The 12375-nt window shown below is 62.1% G+C and overlaps 1 protein-coding gene across 6 annotated transcripts in view; it reads right to left on the minus strand.

The window, feature by feature from the left end:
* The window catches only part of LRP1 (LDL receptor related protein 1), an 89062-nt gene that overhangs the window by 14149 nt on the left and 62538 nt on the right, over positions 1-12375 (minus strand). For 4 of the 6 annotated variants that reach the window (XR_008729883.1, XM_055696548.1, XM_055696545.1 and 1 more), the window contains 23 exons: positions 11866-11992; positions 11440-11591; positions 11144-11268; positions 10503-10874; positions 9062-9251; positions 8459-8663; positions 8079-8271; positions 7537-7662; positions 7311-7439; positions 6722-6841; positions 5933-6046; positions 5332-5481; positions 4900-5034; positions 4244-4360; positions 3878-4006; positions 3283-3405; positions 2712-2852; positions 2440-2627; positions 2003-2186; positions 1694-1779; positions 1204-1323; positions 646-833; positions 197-402 (listed from right to left, as the gene is read on the minus strand). Coding sequence is in view for 5 of the 6 variants with exons in the window: in XM_055696548.1 (XP_055552523.1) it covers positions 197-402; positions 646-833; positions 1204-1323; positions 1694-1779; positions 2003-2186; positions 2440-2627; positions 2712-2852; positions 3283-3405; positions 3878-4006; positions 4244-4360; positions 4900-5034; positions 5332-5481; positions 5933-6046; positions 6722-6841; positions 7311-7439; positions 7537-7662; positions 8079-8271; positions 8459-8663; positions 9062-9251; positions 10503-10874; positions 11144-11268; positions 11440-11591; positions 11866-11992 (3620 nt within the window). In the remaining variant the exon portion in view is untranslated. The remainder of the gene's footprint in view (positions 1-196; positions 403-645; positions 834-1203; positions 1324-1693; positions 1780-2002; positions 2187-2439; positions 2628-2711; positions 2853-3282; positions 3406-3877; positions 4007-4243; positions 4361-4899; positions 5035-5331; positions 5482-5932; positions 6047-6721; positions 6842-7310; positions 7440-7536; positions 7663-8078; positions 8272-8458; positions 8664-9061; positions 9252-10502; positions 10875-11143; positions 11269-11439; positions 11592-11865; positions 11993-12375) is intronic. The other 2 variants (XM_055696547.1, XM_055696544.1) reach the window with 1 other exon arrangement.

A 12375-nucleotide genomic window follows, 5' to 3' on the forward strand; every position in this document is an offset into this window, starting at 1 on the left:
ACCCCTCCCTCAGCGCAGCCTTTCTGCAGGGACAGCTCAGCCAGGGAACACACCTTGTCCCCCGCTCAGAGGCACAGAGGAGCTGCCAGAGCTGGGGACCGTCTCCAGCAGCCCTGGCTCCTGCTCCTGAGACCAATCCAAAGCCCGCACCCCACAAAGGCCTGCTGGCACCCCAGGGGCCCCGGCGCGCTCTCACCCGTGTGCCGGTTGGAGCCATCCAGGCTGGCAAACTCGATGTAGTCCTCCCGCGCATCAGCCCAATAGATCCGGCTGTTGATGTAGTCGAGGGTGAGGCCGTTGGGCCAAGTTATCTTGGTGTCGACGATGACACTGCGGTTGGTACCATCCATGCCAATCTTCCCGATGAGGGAGTGGTCCCCCCAGTCTGTCCAGTATAGGTAACTGGGGGTGAAAGAAGAGTAGAGGGAGGCTGACTTCAGCCCAAGCCACAGCAGCAGCCGCACTCTGCCCGTCATGCAGCTAAATTGAGGTGCCTGGGGCTGTGGGTGCAGGGCAGGGAGAAGCAGCCAGGTGTCCCGGTGGCAACGAGGGAAGGTCCCATCCCATCTCCCAGCCCCCAGGACTATGGCAAGGCAGCAGCCCTCTCCCTGCACAGGGAAGGGTCCAGGTCCCCCAGGCTCTCACCCATTCTGCACATCCACCACCAGCGCCCGGGGCTCACGCAAGCCCGAGTTCACCAGCACGGTGCGGTAGGCGCCGTTGAGCTTTGACACCTCGATGGTGTCCCGACCTTTGTCGCACCAGTAGAGGTTGCCTCCCACCCAGTCCACAGCCAGCCCATCGGGGTTGCTGAGGCCAGTGCGGTGGAGAACCTGTTGGGAGAAAAGAGACGGTGGGGCTGGACAGGGAGAGCCAGGTCCTGCCCTGGTCCCTCAGGGATGACAACATCCCCCCTTCCCCAGCACACTGCCCCCACTCCTGCCCAGCGCCCTTTCCTCACTCCTCTCTCCCCTCAGCCCTCCCTGCCCACTGCTTTGGGGCAGCCTGGAGCCAGCCTCTGATGAGGATGCTGCTGCAACACATCCCTGCAGCAACTGGGCTGATGCCCCGAGCCCAGCGATGACCCTACAGCAGGGCTTGTGCCCACTTCCCCCGTGTCTGGGGGGGTCTGGGCCTCTTCAGGCAGCCGGGCAGGAGGTGGGTGAGGACCGAGGGTGCCCAAGGGGCTGCCTCAGCCCCCACCTGAACGTTGCTCCCGTTGATGTGCATGCGGCGGATCATGCTGCCCTGTGTGGTGACATCTGTCCAGTAGATCATCTGCTCCCGATAGTCGAAATCCAGAGCCACGGCATTGTTCAGCCCCTGGGAGAGAGGCAGAAGTGTTGCATGAGCCTTGCCTCCCAGCACTGGGTCGTGGGGGCTTTACAAATACCAGTGAGGCCCCAGCCTCAGCTCCCAGTCCCTGCAGCAGAGGAGTTACAAGCACCTACAGACAGCTGTCGTGCAGCCCCAGCCTTATAAGATCTGCTACCCAAGAGCTACTGTTTACACGTGACCTCCTGTATGCTCATAGTGGAAGCTGTTGTTTATACATGATCGACCACCTGCCTGGGAAGCCAAGAGCCCAAACCCCGAGGCCGGCAGGTCTCGTGCCCTGCAGGGCCCCTCTCCCACCCCAAACCCCTGGCCATGGGGGGCCCGTGCCCCCTCCTGCTCCCAGCTCCCCCCGCACCTGCTTGAGCAGCATGTAGTTGGAGCCATCCAGGTTGAGCTTCCTCAGGTAGTACCGGTTGGCAAAGATGAGGAAGGGCTCTTCATCTGCACAGGGCAACCACGAGACATGTCAGGGAAGCACCGCTGGGACGTGGGCAGATCCCCTGAGGACCTGCCGCCCTCCCTGCCCCACTGCTTCCCAGCTCTCCTTCATGAGTTGGGTGCAGCTACTTCGCCTTGCGGAGCACTGTGACCGACTCCAATGCCAGCGGCATCACAGGGTCGCCAGAAGAGCATCCCTGACCCCGAGTCCGCTCCTGGCTCTCACCTGTGACAGCTTTACAGCTGGTGGGGTTGTCAGGTTTGAGCTTGTAGCCGTCTATGCACAGGCACTTGTAGCTCCCCAGAGTGTTGATGCACTTCTGGCTGCAGGGGTAGGTGGTGGAGCACTCGTCGATGTCAATGCACGTCTTCCCGTCGTCCTTCAGCCGGAACCCGGGATGGCATCTACACTGCAGGAGGCAACCCGGAGCTGTTAGACATATCCAGGGCCCGCACGCTGGGACGTGACAGGCATCACCATGGCACAAGCGGGCTCAGGCACAGCCACCTTGCAGACACAAGAGCAGCACACACAAGCATGGCCAAAAATGCCTGTGTGTGCACCCCCTGCCCAGCTGGTGCAGGACAGAAGAGTGTCTGTGGAGGAGGAAGGGAGCGCGAGAGCATCCCTCCGGCCAATCCTCCAAGCCCGTGGGCCCCTACCTTGTATCCAATCTTGAGGTCTTCACACTCCTGGGAACAGCCGCTCAGCTTCTTGTTGAGACACTCGTTGATGAAGCAGTTGAGTTCATCCGAGCCGTCGGCGCAGTCATTGTTGTTGTCGCAAAGCAGTGCCTCCGGGATGCACTTCCCATTCTTGCAGAGGAAGAAGGAGTCGTTGCACTTGTTCTCTGCAGCAGGGCGGAGAGGAGGCGGCAGTGATCAGTGTGAGGCAGCCGGGCAGCCCTGCTCCCGGCCGCGGCCTCCGCCGGTACCTGGGCTGGTGCAGCGTGGGTTCTTGGGTGCCTCATCCGAGTGGTCATGGCAGTCAAACTCGCCGTCGCACTCCCACTGCCTGTTGCTGAGGCAGCGGCCGTTGGCGCAGCGGAACTCGTGGGGGCCACAGGTGGGGTACTCTGCGGGAGGGCAGCAGGCTCAGGCGGTGCAGCCCACAGAACGGCGGCACCGCGGCGGCTGGGCTGCACGGAGCCATGGCACGGGTGCCCAGACCCCTCTGCAGTGCGCCTCGGGATGGGGCTGCGCTGCAGGGGCCAAGGAGGTGGCACACACGGGTGGGTTTGGATCTCTCCAAAACCGCTCTGTGCCAGGGCAGATGCCCTGCAGCAGGGCTGCGGGGAGAGCTCTCCTGTGGCTCTCCAGCACCGAACCCTCCTACCCCCCCTCTCCTGGCTCCCCCTCCCCCTGCTCTCAGGCCAGACCACCCCTGAACGACGGAGACCCTTCCAAGGTCTTGTCTCAAAGCCCAGAGGACCCAGCGTGGCTGCCAGGGCCTGTGCTACAGGAGATAAAGCCCCTGCTGTCCTCGCTGGCCCTGCAGACACCTACCACACTCCGGGGACTCATCTGAGCCGTCGCCGCAGTCATCATCGTGGTCACAGACAAAGTGCTTGGGAATGCACTGGCGGTTTCTGCACATGAACTCCCGCTCGTCGCACGTGTTGTTGTACACTGCAACGAGGCATCACTGTCAGCCCCTCGCCAGGCCACGTGCTCCCCTGCCTACTCCCCAAGCCCTTTGTCTTGGGGTGCTGGGGACAAGAGCTGAGGCGCAGCCCAGCCGGGGGGCAGGGACTCCCACTCCTTCACTCCCAGCCTGAGCCCAGGTCTGTGCCCTTGTCCCGTGGCTGTGACCAGCACCCAGGCAACGTGGTGCCTTTGGCTACTGCTCTGTGGGACGATGCTCCTCCTCTCCTCACAGTCACAGAAAGGCACCCAAATGTCCCCGTGTCCAGGTCTGCTGTGACCACAGCACTGCAGCCTCCTCCTGCAAGCCTGGCAGGGAAGCGGCCAGGACAAGGCATCCCACCTGCTACCGACAGGGACCCCGGGGAGTGGGGCTAGCCCCCCTGGCAGCTCTGCCTGCTGCACTGCTCTTCTCCTGCCCTGGCCCCCCACCACAGCCAGCCCCCTGGGGACTCACAGCAGCCAGCAGCGAGGGTCTCATCAGCTCCGTCCGCACAGTCCTTGTCTCCATCACAGAGCCAGCGCTCCGGCACGCACACGTAGGTGCCTGGGCACTGGAAGGATCCCGTGCTGCAGGTGGTCAGCCCTGGGGAAGGGAGAAGCAGGAAGGCCGGTCACCCCCACGGCTGGAAAACCGGCACTCCTGGGCTACGTGCCCCCACACCTCAGGGGCCCCGAGATACAGAATGCAGGAGAGCAGCGAGGACCACAGCACAGGAGAGCAAGGGTGGGAGAAGAGATGGGCAGAGGCAGGAGTACACAGAGATGGAGCAGCACCGCAGGCGGGGACTGGGAGAGGTCAGAGGGGCTGGAGCAGACTCACGGCAGCGGCTGTCCTCATCAGAGCCATCCCCGCAGTCGTCTGCCCCATCACACACCCACAGCTTGGAGATGCAGCGGTGGTTGTTGCACTCAAACTGCACGGGGTAGCAGAACTTGTCTGGGAGAGGAGGAGAGGAGGGGTCAGAGCTAGGGCGAGGGGGGGGAAGGACATGGCAGCAGAGCACAGCCAGGCTGGGCCAGCTGGCCTCCAGGGCTGGAGCCCAGGGTGGTGCTGGGGCTACTGCGCGGCCAGACCTGGCAGTGCCCACACGCCGTGCTGATGGGCACTGCAGCTGCAGGACTGGTGGGGGATTCACCCTTCTGGAGGGCTGGGGAGATTCCCCAGTTCCTGAGCACCATTTGGGGTTTGTTGAAGGAGGTTGGAACTAAAAACTAACTCAAGTGAGCCGCAACTGGCCACCTTCAAAATGACCACGGACACTCGTGCATGTGCTGAGCAAAAAAATGCACAAGGACATGTGCATTGGACACAGTTAAAAGCCCAAGCTCATGGAATAGGGCCACGGGGGGGGGGGAAATCTGGAGTCTGGTCCTCGGCAAAGAGATGTCAGAGAGAGGAGAGAGTCCTGCCTTCCCTCCAGCACGCCTGTGCTTGTCACCCCACGCTATTGCCCCCAAGTCCCTTGCTCTCCCCACCCTGCCGCTCACTGCAGTGAGTCTCGTCTTCTCCATTCTCGCAGTCGTCCTCCTTGTCGCAGGTCCAAGTCATGGGGATGCACCTCCCGCTCGGGCAGGCAAAGTAATTGGCCGGACACTTGGGTTTCCTCCCGCCTGCTTTGTGAAGGAATCGTAAGGGTGGTGGCAGGGACATGTCCTGCCTCCTCCCAACCCACAGCTGCCCCACTCCGAAGCTCCGATTCCTCCCCCAAAGCCCCCTGTGATCGCACATCAACCAGCGCCCTGCAGCACCCTCCGTGCAGGAGCTGCGCAGGCGAAGGATGACGGTCCCACTGTGCAAACAAAGCGTCCGCCGCGCACACAGACCCCCAAGGGGAGCACCCGGCCAGAGGGTCGGTGTGATGTCCCTGCTCTCCCCGGCCCACCCCGCTTTCCTCTCCCCACTCTCACCCGGGCAGTTGCGCTCATCTGAGTAGTCTCCACAGTCGTTTGCTCCATCACACACCCAGCTCGGAGCGTAGCACAGCGAGGTGTGTTCGCACTTCTGAAACGTGGTGCCCTTCACCCCCAGCTTGAAATAGCTGCTGCAGTCCGTGGCGGCTGCAAGGAACCACACCAGAAGCCCCGGGTGACGGGTGCTGCTTGCCATCAGTAGAGCCCTTCGGTCCAGCTCCCATCGTGCAGCACAAGCCCTCATCCCACTGCTGACAGCCCTTCCCCGCCCCCCCCCCCAGGCAGCAGTGAGCTGACCCTGCCTTGCGTGTGGGACCACGTTAAACAGGAGGTGCCAAGCCCAGCGCGGGGGGCTGCAGTGATGGGCTGGGGCTGCTTCCAGCCAGTGGGCTAACCTGGGCTGGCCCCTGCCGGCAGGATGGCAGCCAGGGCCCTTCTCCCTCCCCAGTTCAGCAGAAGTCCCAAAGACTGAAACAAGGTGCAGGGGGGGCCCAGGCCCCTGCCCACCAGACACAGAGGGCAGGAGCATCTCCAGAGCTACAGCGGGGCAGAGCTGGGGAGGCAGCAGGGAACACGGGACAGCAGCTGGGGCACTCACTGCAGTTCATTTCATCTGAAGCATCCTCGCAATCGATGAACTGGTTACAGCGGCTCGAATTCCCAATGCAGCTCCCATCTCGGCAGCGAAACTCAGTAGCAGCGCAGCTGGTTTCTGCAAGGGGGAAGCCCCCGCAGCGGGTCAGGCTCAGCTGGGGGACCCAGTGTGTACAGCCACCCCACAGCCCCCAGTCGTGCTGTGGAATTGCATGCATGAACGTAGACCCGCTGCCCGGCACCGCTGTGGACCACCCGATCCTGTACCCCCAGCTCTTGTCCCCTCCTGGCTGAGGGGAGCCCGGGACCCTCCTCCGGCTCACGGACTCTGCCCGGCAGCCTGAGCTCATCTCCCGAGCTGGCCTGCCGCTGGCCGGCCTGGATGGGCTCTGGGAGGCTCCTGACCTCCCCCGCTGGTTCTGAACCACGCAGACAGGCTGATGCTGCCCTTGGGTGCCCTTTTCTCAGGAGCATGGGAGCAGTGAGGAACAGCAACACTGCCTCGCTATCGCCTTGCGTTGCTCCTGGGTGTCAAACCACGGCTCTCGGGAGGCCCTGGGTGCTGCACGGCTCTGCTCGGGAGTCCTTCCCAGCTGTCAGGGAGCGTGCTTTACAAAGCAGTCTGTGGCGTAAGCAGCACAAGTAGGATTTAGACCTTGACTCCCTGTTAAGCCCCAGCTCTGCTCTGATCCTGTCAAGCTGAAGGTAACTCCTTCCTGAAGCCTCTGTCCCTGTCCCAGACAGCTGATGGAGCCCTGGCAAGGGCTGGCTGGGAGCCAGACAGCCTGCTTACTGTTACACGGCACTTCGTCCGAATTGTCCCCGCAGTCATCCACGCCATTGCACCAGTAGCGGCTGGCGATGCAGCGCCCGTTCATGCAGTGCAGGTAACCCTTCTTGCACTTGCGGCTGCCTGCGAGGGAGGAGGAGGAGGAGGAAGAGGTGAGCGCGAGGGGAGGGCTGGCACCCCCGTGTGTCTCAGCTCCTCAGGGACCAGGGACCCTTCAGCAAGGGAAGAAACTACAGAGGCAGGACTAGGAAGGAGGCTCCCTCGTGCTGTGCTGGCAGCATCGCAGGGTTAAGCTTGGTCTTTGCCCAGCAGAAACCCCTCGCAGCAGAGGAGCGAGGGTTGCTGTTAGAGGGAGGGTGCTGCAGCCCTCACTGCATCAGCTCAAGGTGTCCCACTCTCCAGCCTGCCCCCCAAAACTGGAAAAGGTGGGGAGTCCTTAAAGCCTGCCTGCGAACACCCAAGGGACACAAGAAGACACCCAGGAGTCGTGGCTCCCTTTGCCGAACAGAGCAGACGGCTCGAGCAGGGTGCCTGTGCGTGCTGGGGGGTGCGTGTGTGTGTTTGAGCAAAGCAGCAAGAGGAGGAACCTTACTGCAGTAGGACTGCTTCTCATCCGACTTGTCCTTGCAGTGGACCACGCCATCGCAGGTCCGGCTGAAGTCAATGCAGTCGCCATTCCCACACTCAAACTCGTCGTGCACGTTGCAGGTGGAATTCAGGGCTGGGGAGGGCACGGGGAACGTCAGCTCTGCCAGGCTGAGACCGGCCTCTCCTCCCCTTCCCATCCCCATCAGCTCCCGCTTCCACCTCCCCTCCACCTTTGCAGGTGAAATCCTCCTGCAAGACGCGCTCGCCACGGCAGGAGCAGTTGACGTGTCCTTTGGGCGTGAGCAGGCAGAGATCCTGACAGCCGCCGTTGTTCACCCTGCACGGGGACAGCTCGCCTAGGAGAGACGGAGAGCAGTCACGCTGGGAACAGCCTCAGCCGTGCCTTCCCCTTGACCCCCCTGCTGGGGAGAGGAAAAGCAGGGGTTCCCCCCAGGGGCTCCAGATGGGGCGAGGGGGATGCCTGGGGTTGGGAGCATCCAGTCTCCAAGGAGATGCCCTGGGAAGAGTGTAAATGGGGCATACCCTCTCTCTCCAGCCTGCACAGGGTCTGGGGACAGGCCTTGGCGCAAGGGTCCCTAAGGGGCAACGACAGCCAGGAAGGATGGTGGGGTGGGTTCCCCCTTCCCCTGGGGAAGAGCAGCGCTGTTGGGCAGGGGGCTGAGCTGCCCGAGACGGGGGGCAGGGGTCTGGCAGAGGCAGGGGAGCAGGGGCCTGTGGTGCTGAGGCTGCGGGTGATGGGGAGCATCCTTACAGCTGTCCGTGTCGTTGGCCACGGCAATGATGCCCATGGGCTGCTGGGGGATGTCAACACGCAGCAGCTTCATGTCGGTGCCCACGTACTTGTTGGCTCGTTGCACAGCCCTGCGTACCCAGTCCGTCCAGAAGATGTAATCACCGTACACAGCCAGGCCAAAGGGGTGCACGGGCTCCGATTTCAGGATCACCTGCCGGACATTGGCAAACCGCAAGCATGGGAGAACCTGGCTGTGGGATGCAGCCCCAGCACCACCCCAAATGCTCACCCCCCCCCACGCCCCAGAACAGCTCTGCTTTCCTCTGACAACGCGCCACCCCCTCATTTCGACACTCGCCGCTCCCCACCCCCGCTGCTGGAGCCAGGTCTCGACTCACGTGGCGGTGGGAGCCATCGTATTCACAGCGTTCGATTTTGTCCAGCGTGGCATCAGAGAAGTAGATCTTCTCAGCCTTGTGGTCAATGGCCAGCCCATTGGGTGTCCGTATGTCCTGGTCAATGATGATGAGGACATTGGCACCAGAGAGGGTGGCACGCATGATGCTGGGGTGCTGCTCATTCCAGTTGGTCCAGAACATCAGGCTGGAAGGGGAGAGACATGCGATGCTTTTGCAGCCCCAGCTCTCTGCTCAGCCCCCCTTCTGCTGCTGTGGGGCTTCCAGGGACTTTGGGATGGATGGGACATTGTCCCAGTATAAAAAGGGGTGGGAGGGGGATGAATGAGGCCACTGCAGCCAGCTGGGAAACACGGTACCCCATGACACCAGCCGGCCAGAGAAGGGGACAGGGCTTCTGTCTTTGCTTTGGGATACTGAAGGATGTGTGGGGAGGGAGGGCACTGCGTCTTTCCTCCCTGGGGTCCAGTACTCTGTGCTGGGAACCAGTGCTTCCTCCCCAGTGGAGAGGTGTCTGCCTGGATGCTGGCCCTGGAACCATGTGGACCCCCAGGCAGGCTGGCTGGACCAGTGATGGCCACTCACTTCTGGCACTCATCCAGCACGAAGGCCCGGGGGTGATCATCCCCCGACATGGTGATCACGGTCTCCCTCTCGAAAGCCCCCAGGCGGCTCTGGTCCACGGTGTGGCGGGTGATGGTGGAGGTGGTGTAGCTTGTCCAGTACAGCGTGTCCCAGCCGCGGTGGTACGCCAGCCCCTCCACCGAGCCCACGTCTGCAGGAGTGGAGGACAGACAAGGGTCACATCCAGCCTGTGCTCCTGCAAGGCTGCCCGGCTCACTCCACATGCCCTGCGCAGACCGTGACACTTGGACACAGCTTCTTGGGCAGCCTGAAGTTATTGTTTTTAATTACACCCCCCAAAAAATCCCTCAGGGGCCCCAGCCACTTGCCAACACTGCGCCAACGCAGCAGCACCTAAGGGGGCTCAGCAGAGCCCAGCTGATGCGGGGGCTGACAGGTGAGCTGAGACCCCAGGAGACTTTAGGGGCCTCCTGGGCAGACCTCTGCCACCCACCAGGTAATGACACTTCCCTGCAGTAAGGCTGAGTGATGTTCACCTACGATGAAACAAGAACTGGAACTTGGCTTTCAAGCTCATGCTCATCACCTCCCCTGTGCTGGCTGGACCTCGCTCCGGGTATCCCCACCCCCACAGCAGCGGCGCTGGGAGGGGAAGGGTCTCCCTCTGCCAGGGGAGAGCTGAAGCCCAGAGGCACAAAGTGACAAGATGAAGACTTGTGGCTGACCAGGAGACCTTCCCTCCAGCTCCCAGGCCAGGAACTCAAACTGTACACCCGTCCTTCCTCCCTCGTTAACGATCAGCAAAAGGTTTAATGAACCGGCTATGAGAGATGGGCCCTGCTGTCCTGATCTCAGTGATAACAGCTACCCCAAGTGCCAAATGTAAATACACTCATTAGCGAGCACATCTATAACCCTTGCTGGAGGTGCTCCCCAGTGACGCAGAGCAACAGACTTCTCAGCTGCTGCAGGAGCCAATAAACCCGACGAGTGCAAACCGAGGGCTGGAGGTGCAGACGGGGCGCGGAGCAGCAAGGTTTGCTCAGGCTCAACGGGTCTGTCTTGGAAGTCAAATGCAAACAGAGAGCAGATCCCAAGTTTGCTGCAGTGCCTTGTTTCTAGAGCAATGCATACCCATGTGCACGCCTGAGCCTCGTGATACGCTCTCCTTGCCAGGACGAGCTCTGCAGCCTGCTCCTGACACTTGCGTCCTCTACCACAGGCTGCTGCCTCTTGCAGAGGCTCCAACAGAAAGCTCACAGCTGAACCCTTAACAGCTGCCACTCAAAATGCCTCTCGAAAACACCCAAAAATGTTGATCGAGAAAAGGAATAAAAGCCCTTGGGTGAGGAAGGAGGGTGGTCAGGGAGAGGTGGTGGTGGAGAACAGAGAAGAGGGGTCTGAGGGCAGAAGCACAGGGGGGAAACCCTGCGACACTCACTCTCCACAATGGTCTTGCGCCCCGTGCCGTCGTCATTGATCTGCTGGATGTTGCCAAAGTGGATGTCGCTGTAGAATATGCGGTTGCTGCCCTTGGAGCCGTAGCGGTAGTCAAAGGCCAGGGCAATGACATTCTTCATGTGCTCCGCATCCTCGAAGGGCTTGATGGGTGCATTGAGGTTGTTCTCGTCGGACAGGTGGATGCTCTTGAGGATGGTGCGCTCTGAATACAGCAGGTAGCCATCGTAGTCCCGGCAGCTCACCCCGTCCTCAGACAGCATGCCGTGGGCGCAGGCGCACGTCCTCTGCCCGTTGCCCCGGAACAGGCAGAGCTGCTGGCAGCCCCCGTTGCTCTGGGCGCAGATGTTGGTGCCTGAGGAGGAAAGGGGGGATTGCTGGAGGGACTGGGCTCTGTGCGGAAGGATGCTCCCGCTCGGCTGCTTTTCACCCCTCCCCACTCCCAGAGGAAGCTGGAAAAGAAACGGGCTCAGCCCAGGGCACGGCACGGTTCTTTGACGAGGACACAGTGGCCCAGTTGTTTCCATCCCCCTCCTGCCCCTGCCTGCTGCAGGAGCCCAGCGCGGTGGCTGTGGGTGCTCGGCAGCACGGCACGAGGGGCTGACACCCCGCTCCTGCGCGCACCCTTCTGCCTGGCCCGGTTGAAGACTTTGATGTCCTTGAGCTGCACGCCGATCCCCGTCCGCAGGGACACTGACTCTGTGGCGTTGTCCTTGTTGCCTCTTTTGATGGAGCCATTCGCGTGAGTCCTAAGAAAGGACAGAGACACTCAGGAACTGACGGGGGGCCCACCCCAGCAGCACCCTGCGGCAGGACCCACCTCCACCACCTTCCCCACAGCACCCACCAGCTCGCCCCACCCTCCCACACCACCGATGTCCGGGGCACCCCAGCAGCGCCGGACCCCTCGGGCACTGTACCTATCACTCCAGTAAATGTACTCCTCAAAGACTGACACTGAGAACATGTCCATGTTGTTGCTGGACAGGACAACCTCTCGGTTTTCACCCGTCTCCAGGTCGATCCGTTCAATCTTGTCTGTCCGGGCATCGCACCAGTAAAGCTTCCCATCCTGAGGGGATGAGAAAGCATCCCAGTCAGCCAGGGAGCAACACGCCGGGCTGGCACCAAGGCACCCCCTGCACCTCCCACCATGTCCGGCAGAAGGTCCCAGGGTTCACAGGATGACCACCCTGGACAACCCTCCCTGCACAGAGGGGGGCTCTAGGGAGCGAGCCGTGTCCCTGGCGGCCCCACCGGGAGGGTCACGGCTGCAGGGACCCTTGGGACCGGCACGTTCCCTGCCAGGCCCCAGCGCGGCACCATCCCCCAGCTGGTGGCTGTACCTCATAGTCGACGGAGATCCCATTGGGCCAACTGATGCTGACGTTCACCAGCACCATCCGCTCGGTCCCGTCCAGGCGCGACCGTTCGATGCGGGGGTACTGCCCCCACTCCGTCCAGAACAGGTACCTGCAGGGGACAGCGGGGACGTGACCACAGGGCTGGCCAGAAGCAGCATCCTTGGGCATTTTGGCCATCGGAGCAGAGAAAAAAACCCTCGCTCCCTCATCCCTTTACACTGGGGCCCCAGTCCAGTCCCCCGGTGACCTGCCAGCCTCCCGGCCGCTGCGTGCTTGCAGACTGTGCTGCAGCTGGGGAAAGGAGTGCTCCGCTGCAGATGGATGCAGCCCAGAAACCAGCCTGTGTGCCAGGGACATAAGGTGTCCATCCCTCCTGGACCCAAACCACTCTTCTCTCCCTGTGGCTCCATCCAAAGCTGGAGCCGGTCTGGGGGCACTCCACTTGGATGTCCTGAGGTGTTGGCACTCACAAAGTCACAGGGAGCTCCCAGG

This window comes from Falco cherrug, chromosome 19, assembly GCF_023634085.1.
Source record: "Falco cherrug isolate bFalChe1 chromosome 19, bFalChe1.pri, whole genome shotgun sequence".
In the NCBI taxonomy this organism is placed as follows: domain Eukaryota; kingdom Metazoa; phylum Chordata; class Aves; order Falconiformes; family Falconidae; genus Falco; species Falco cherrug.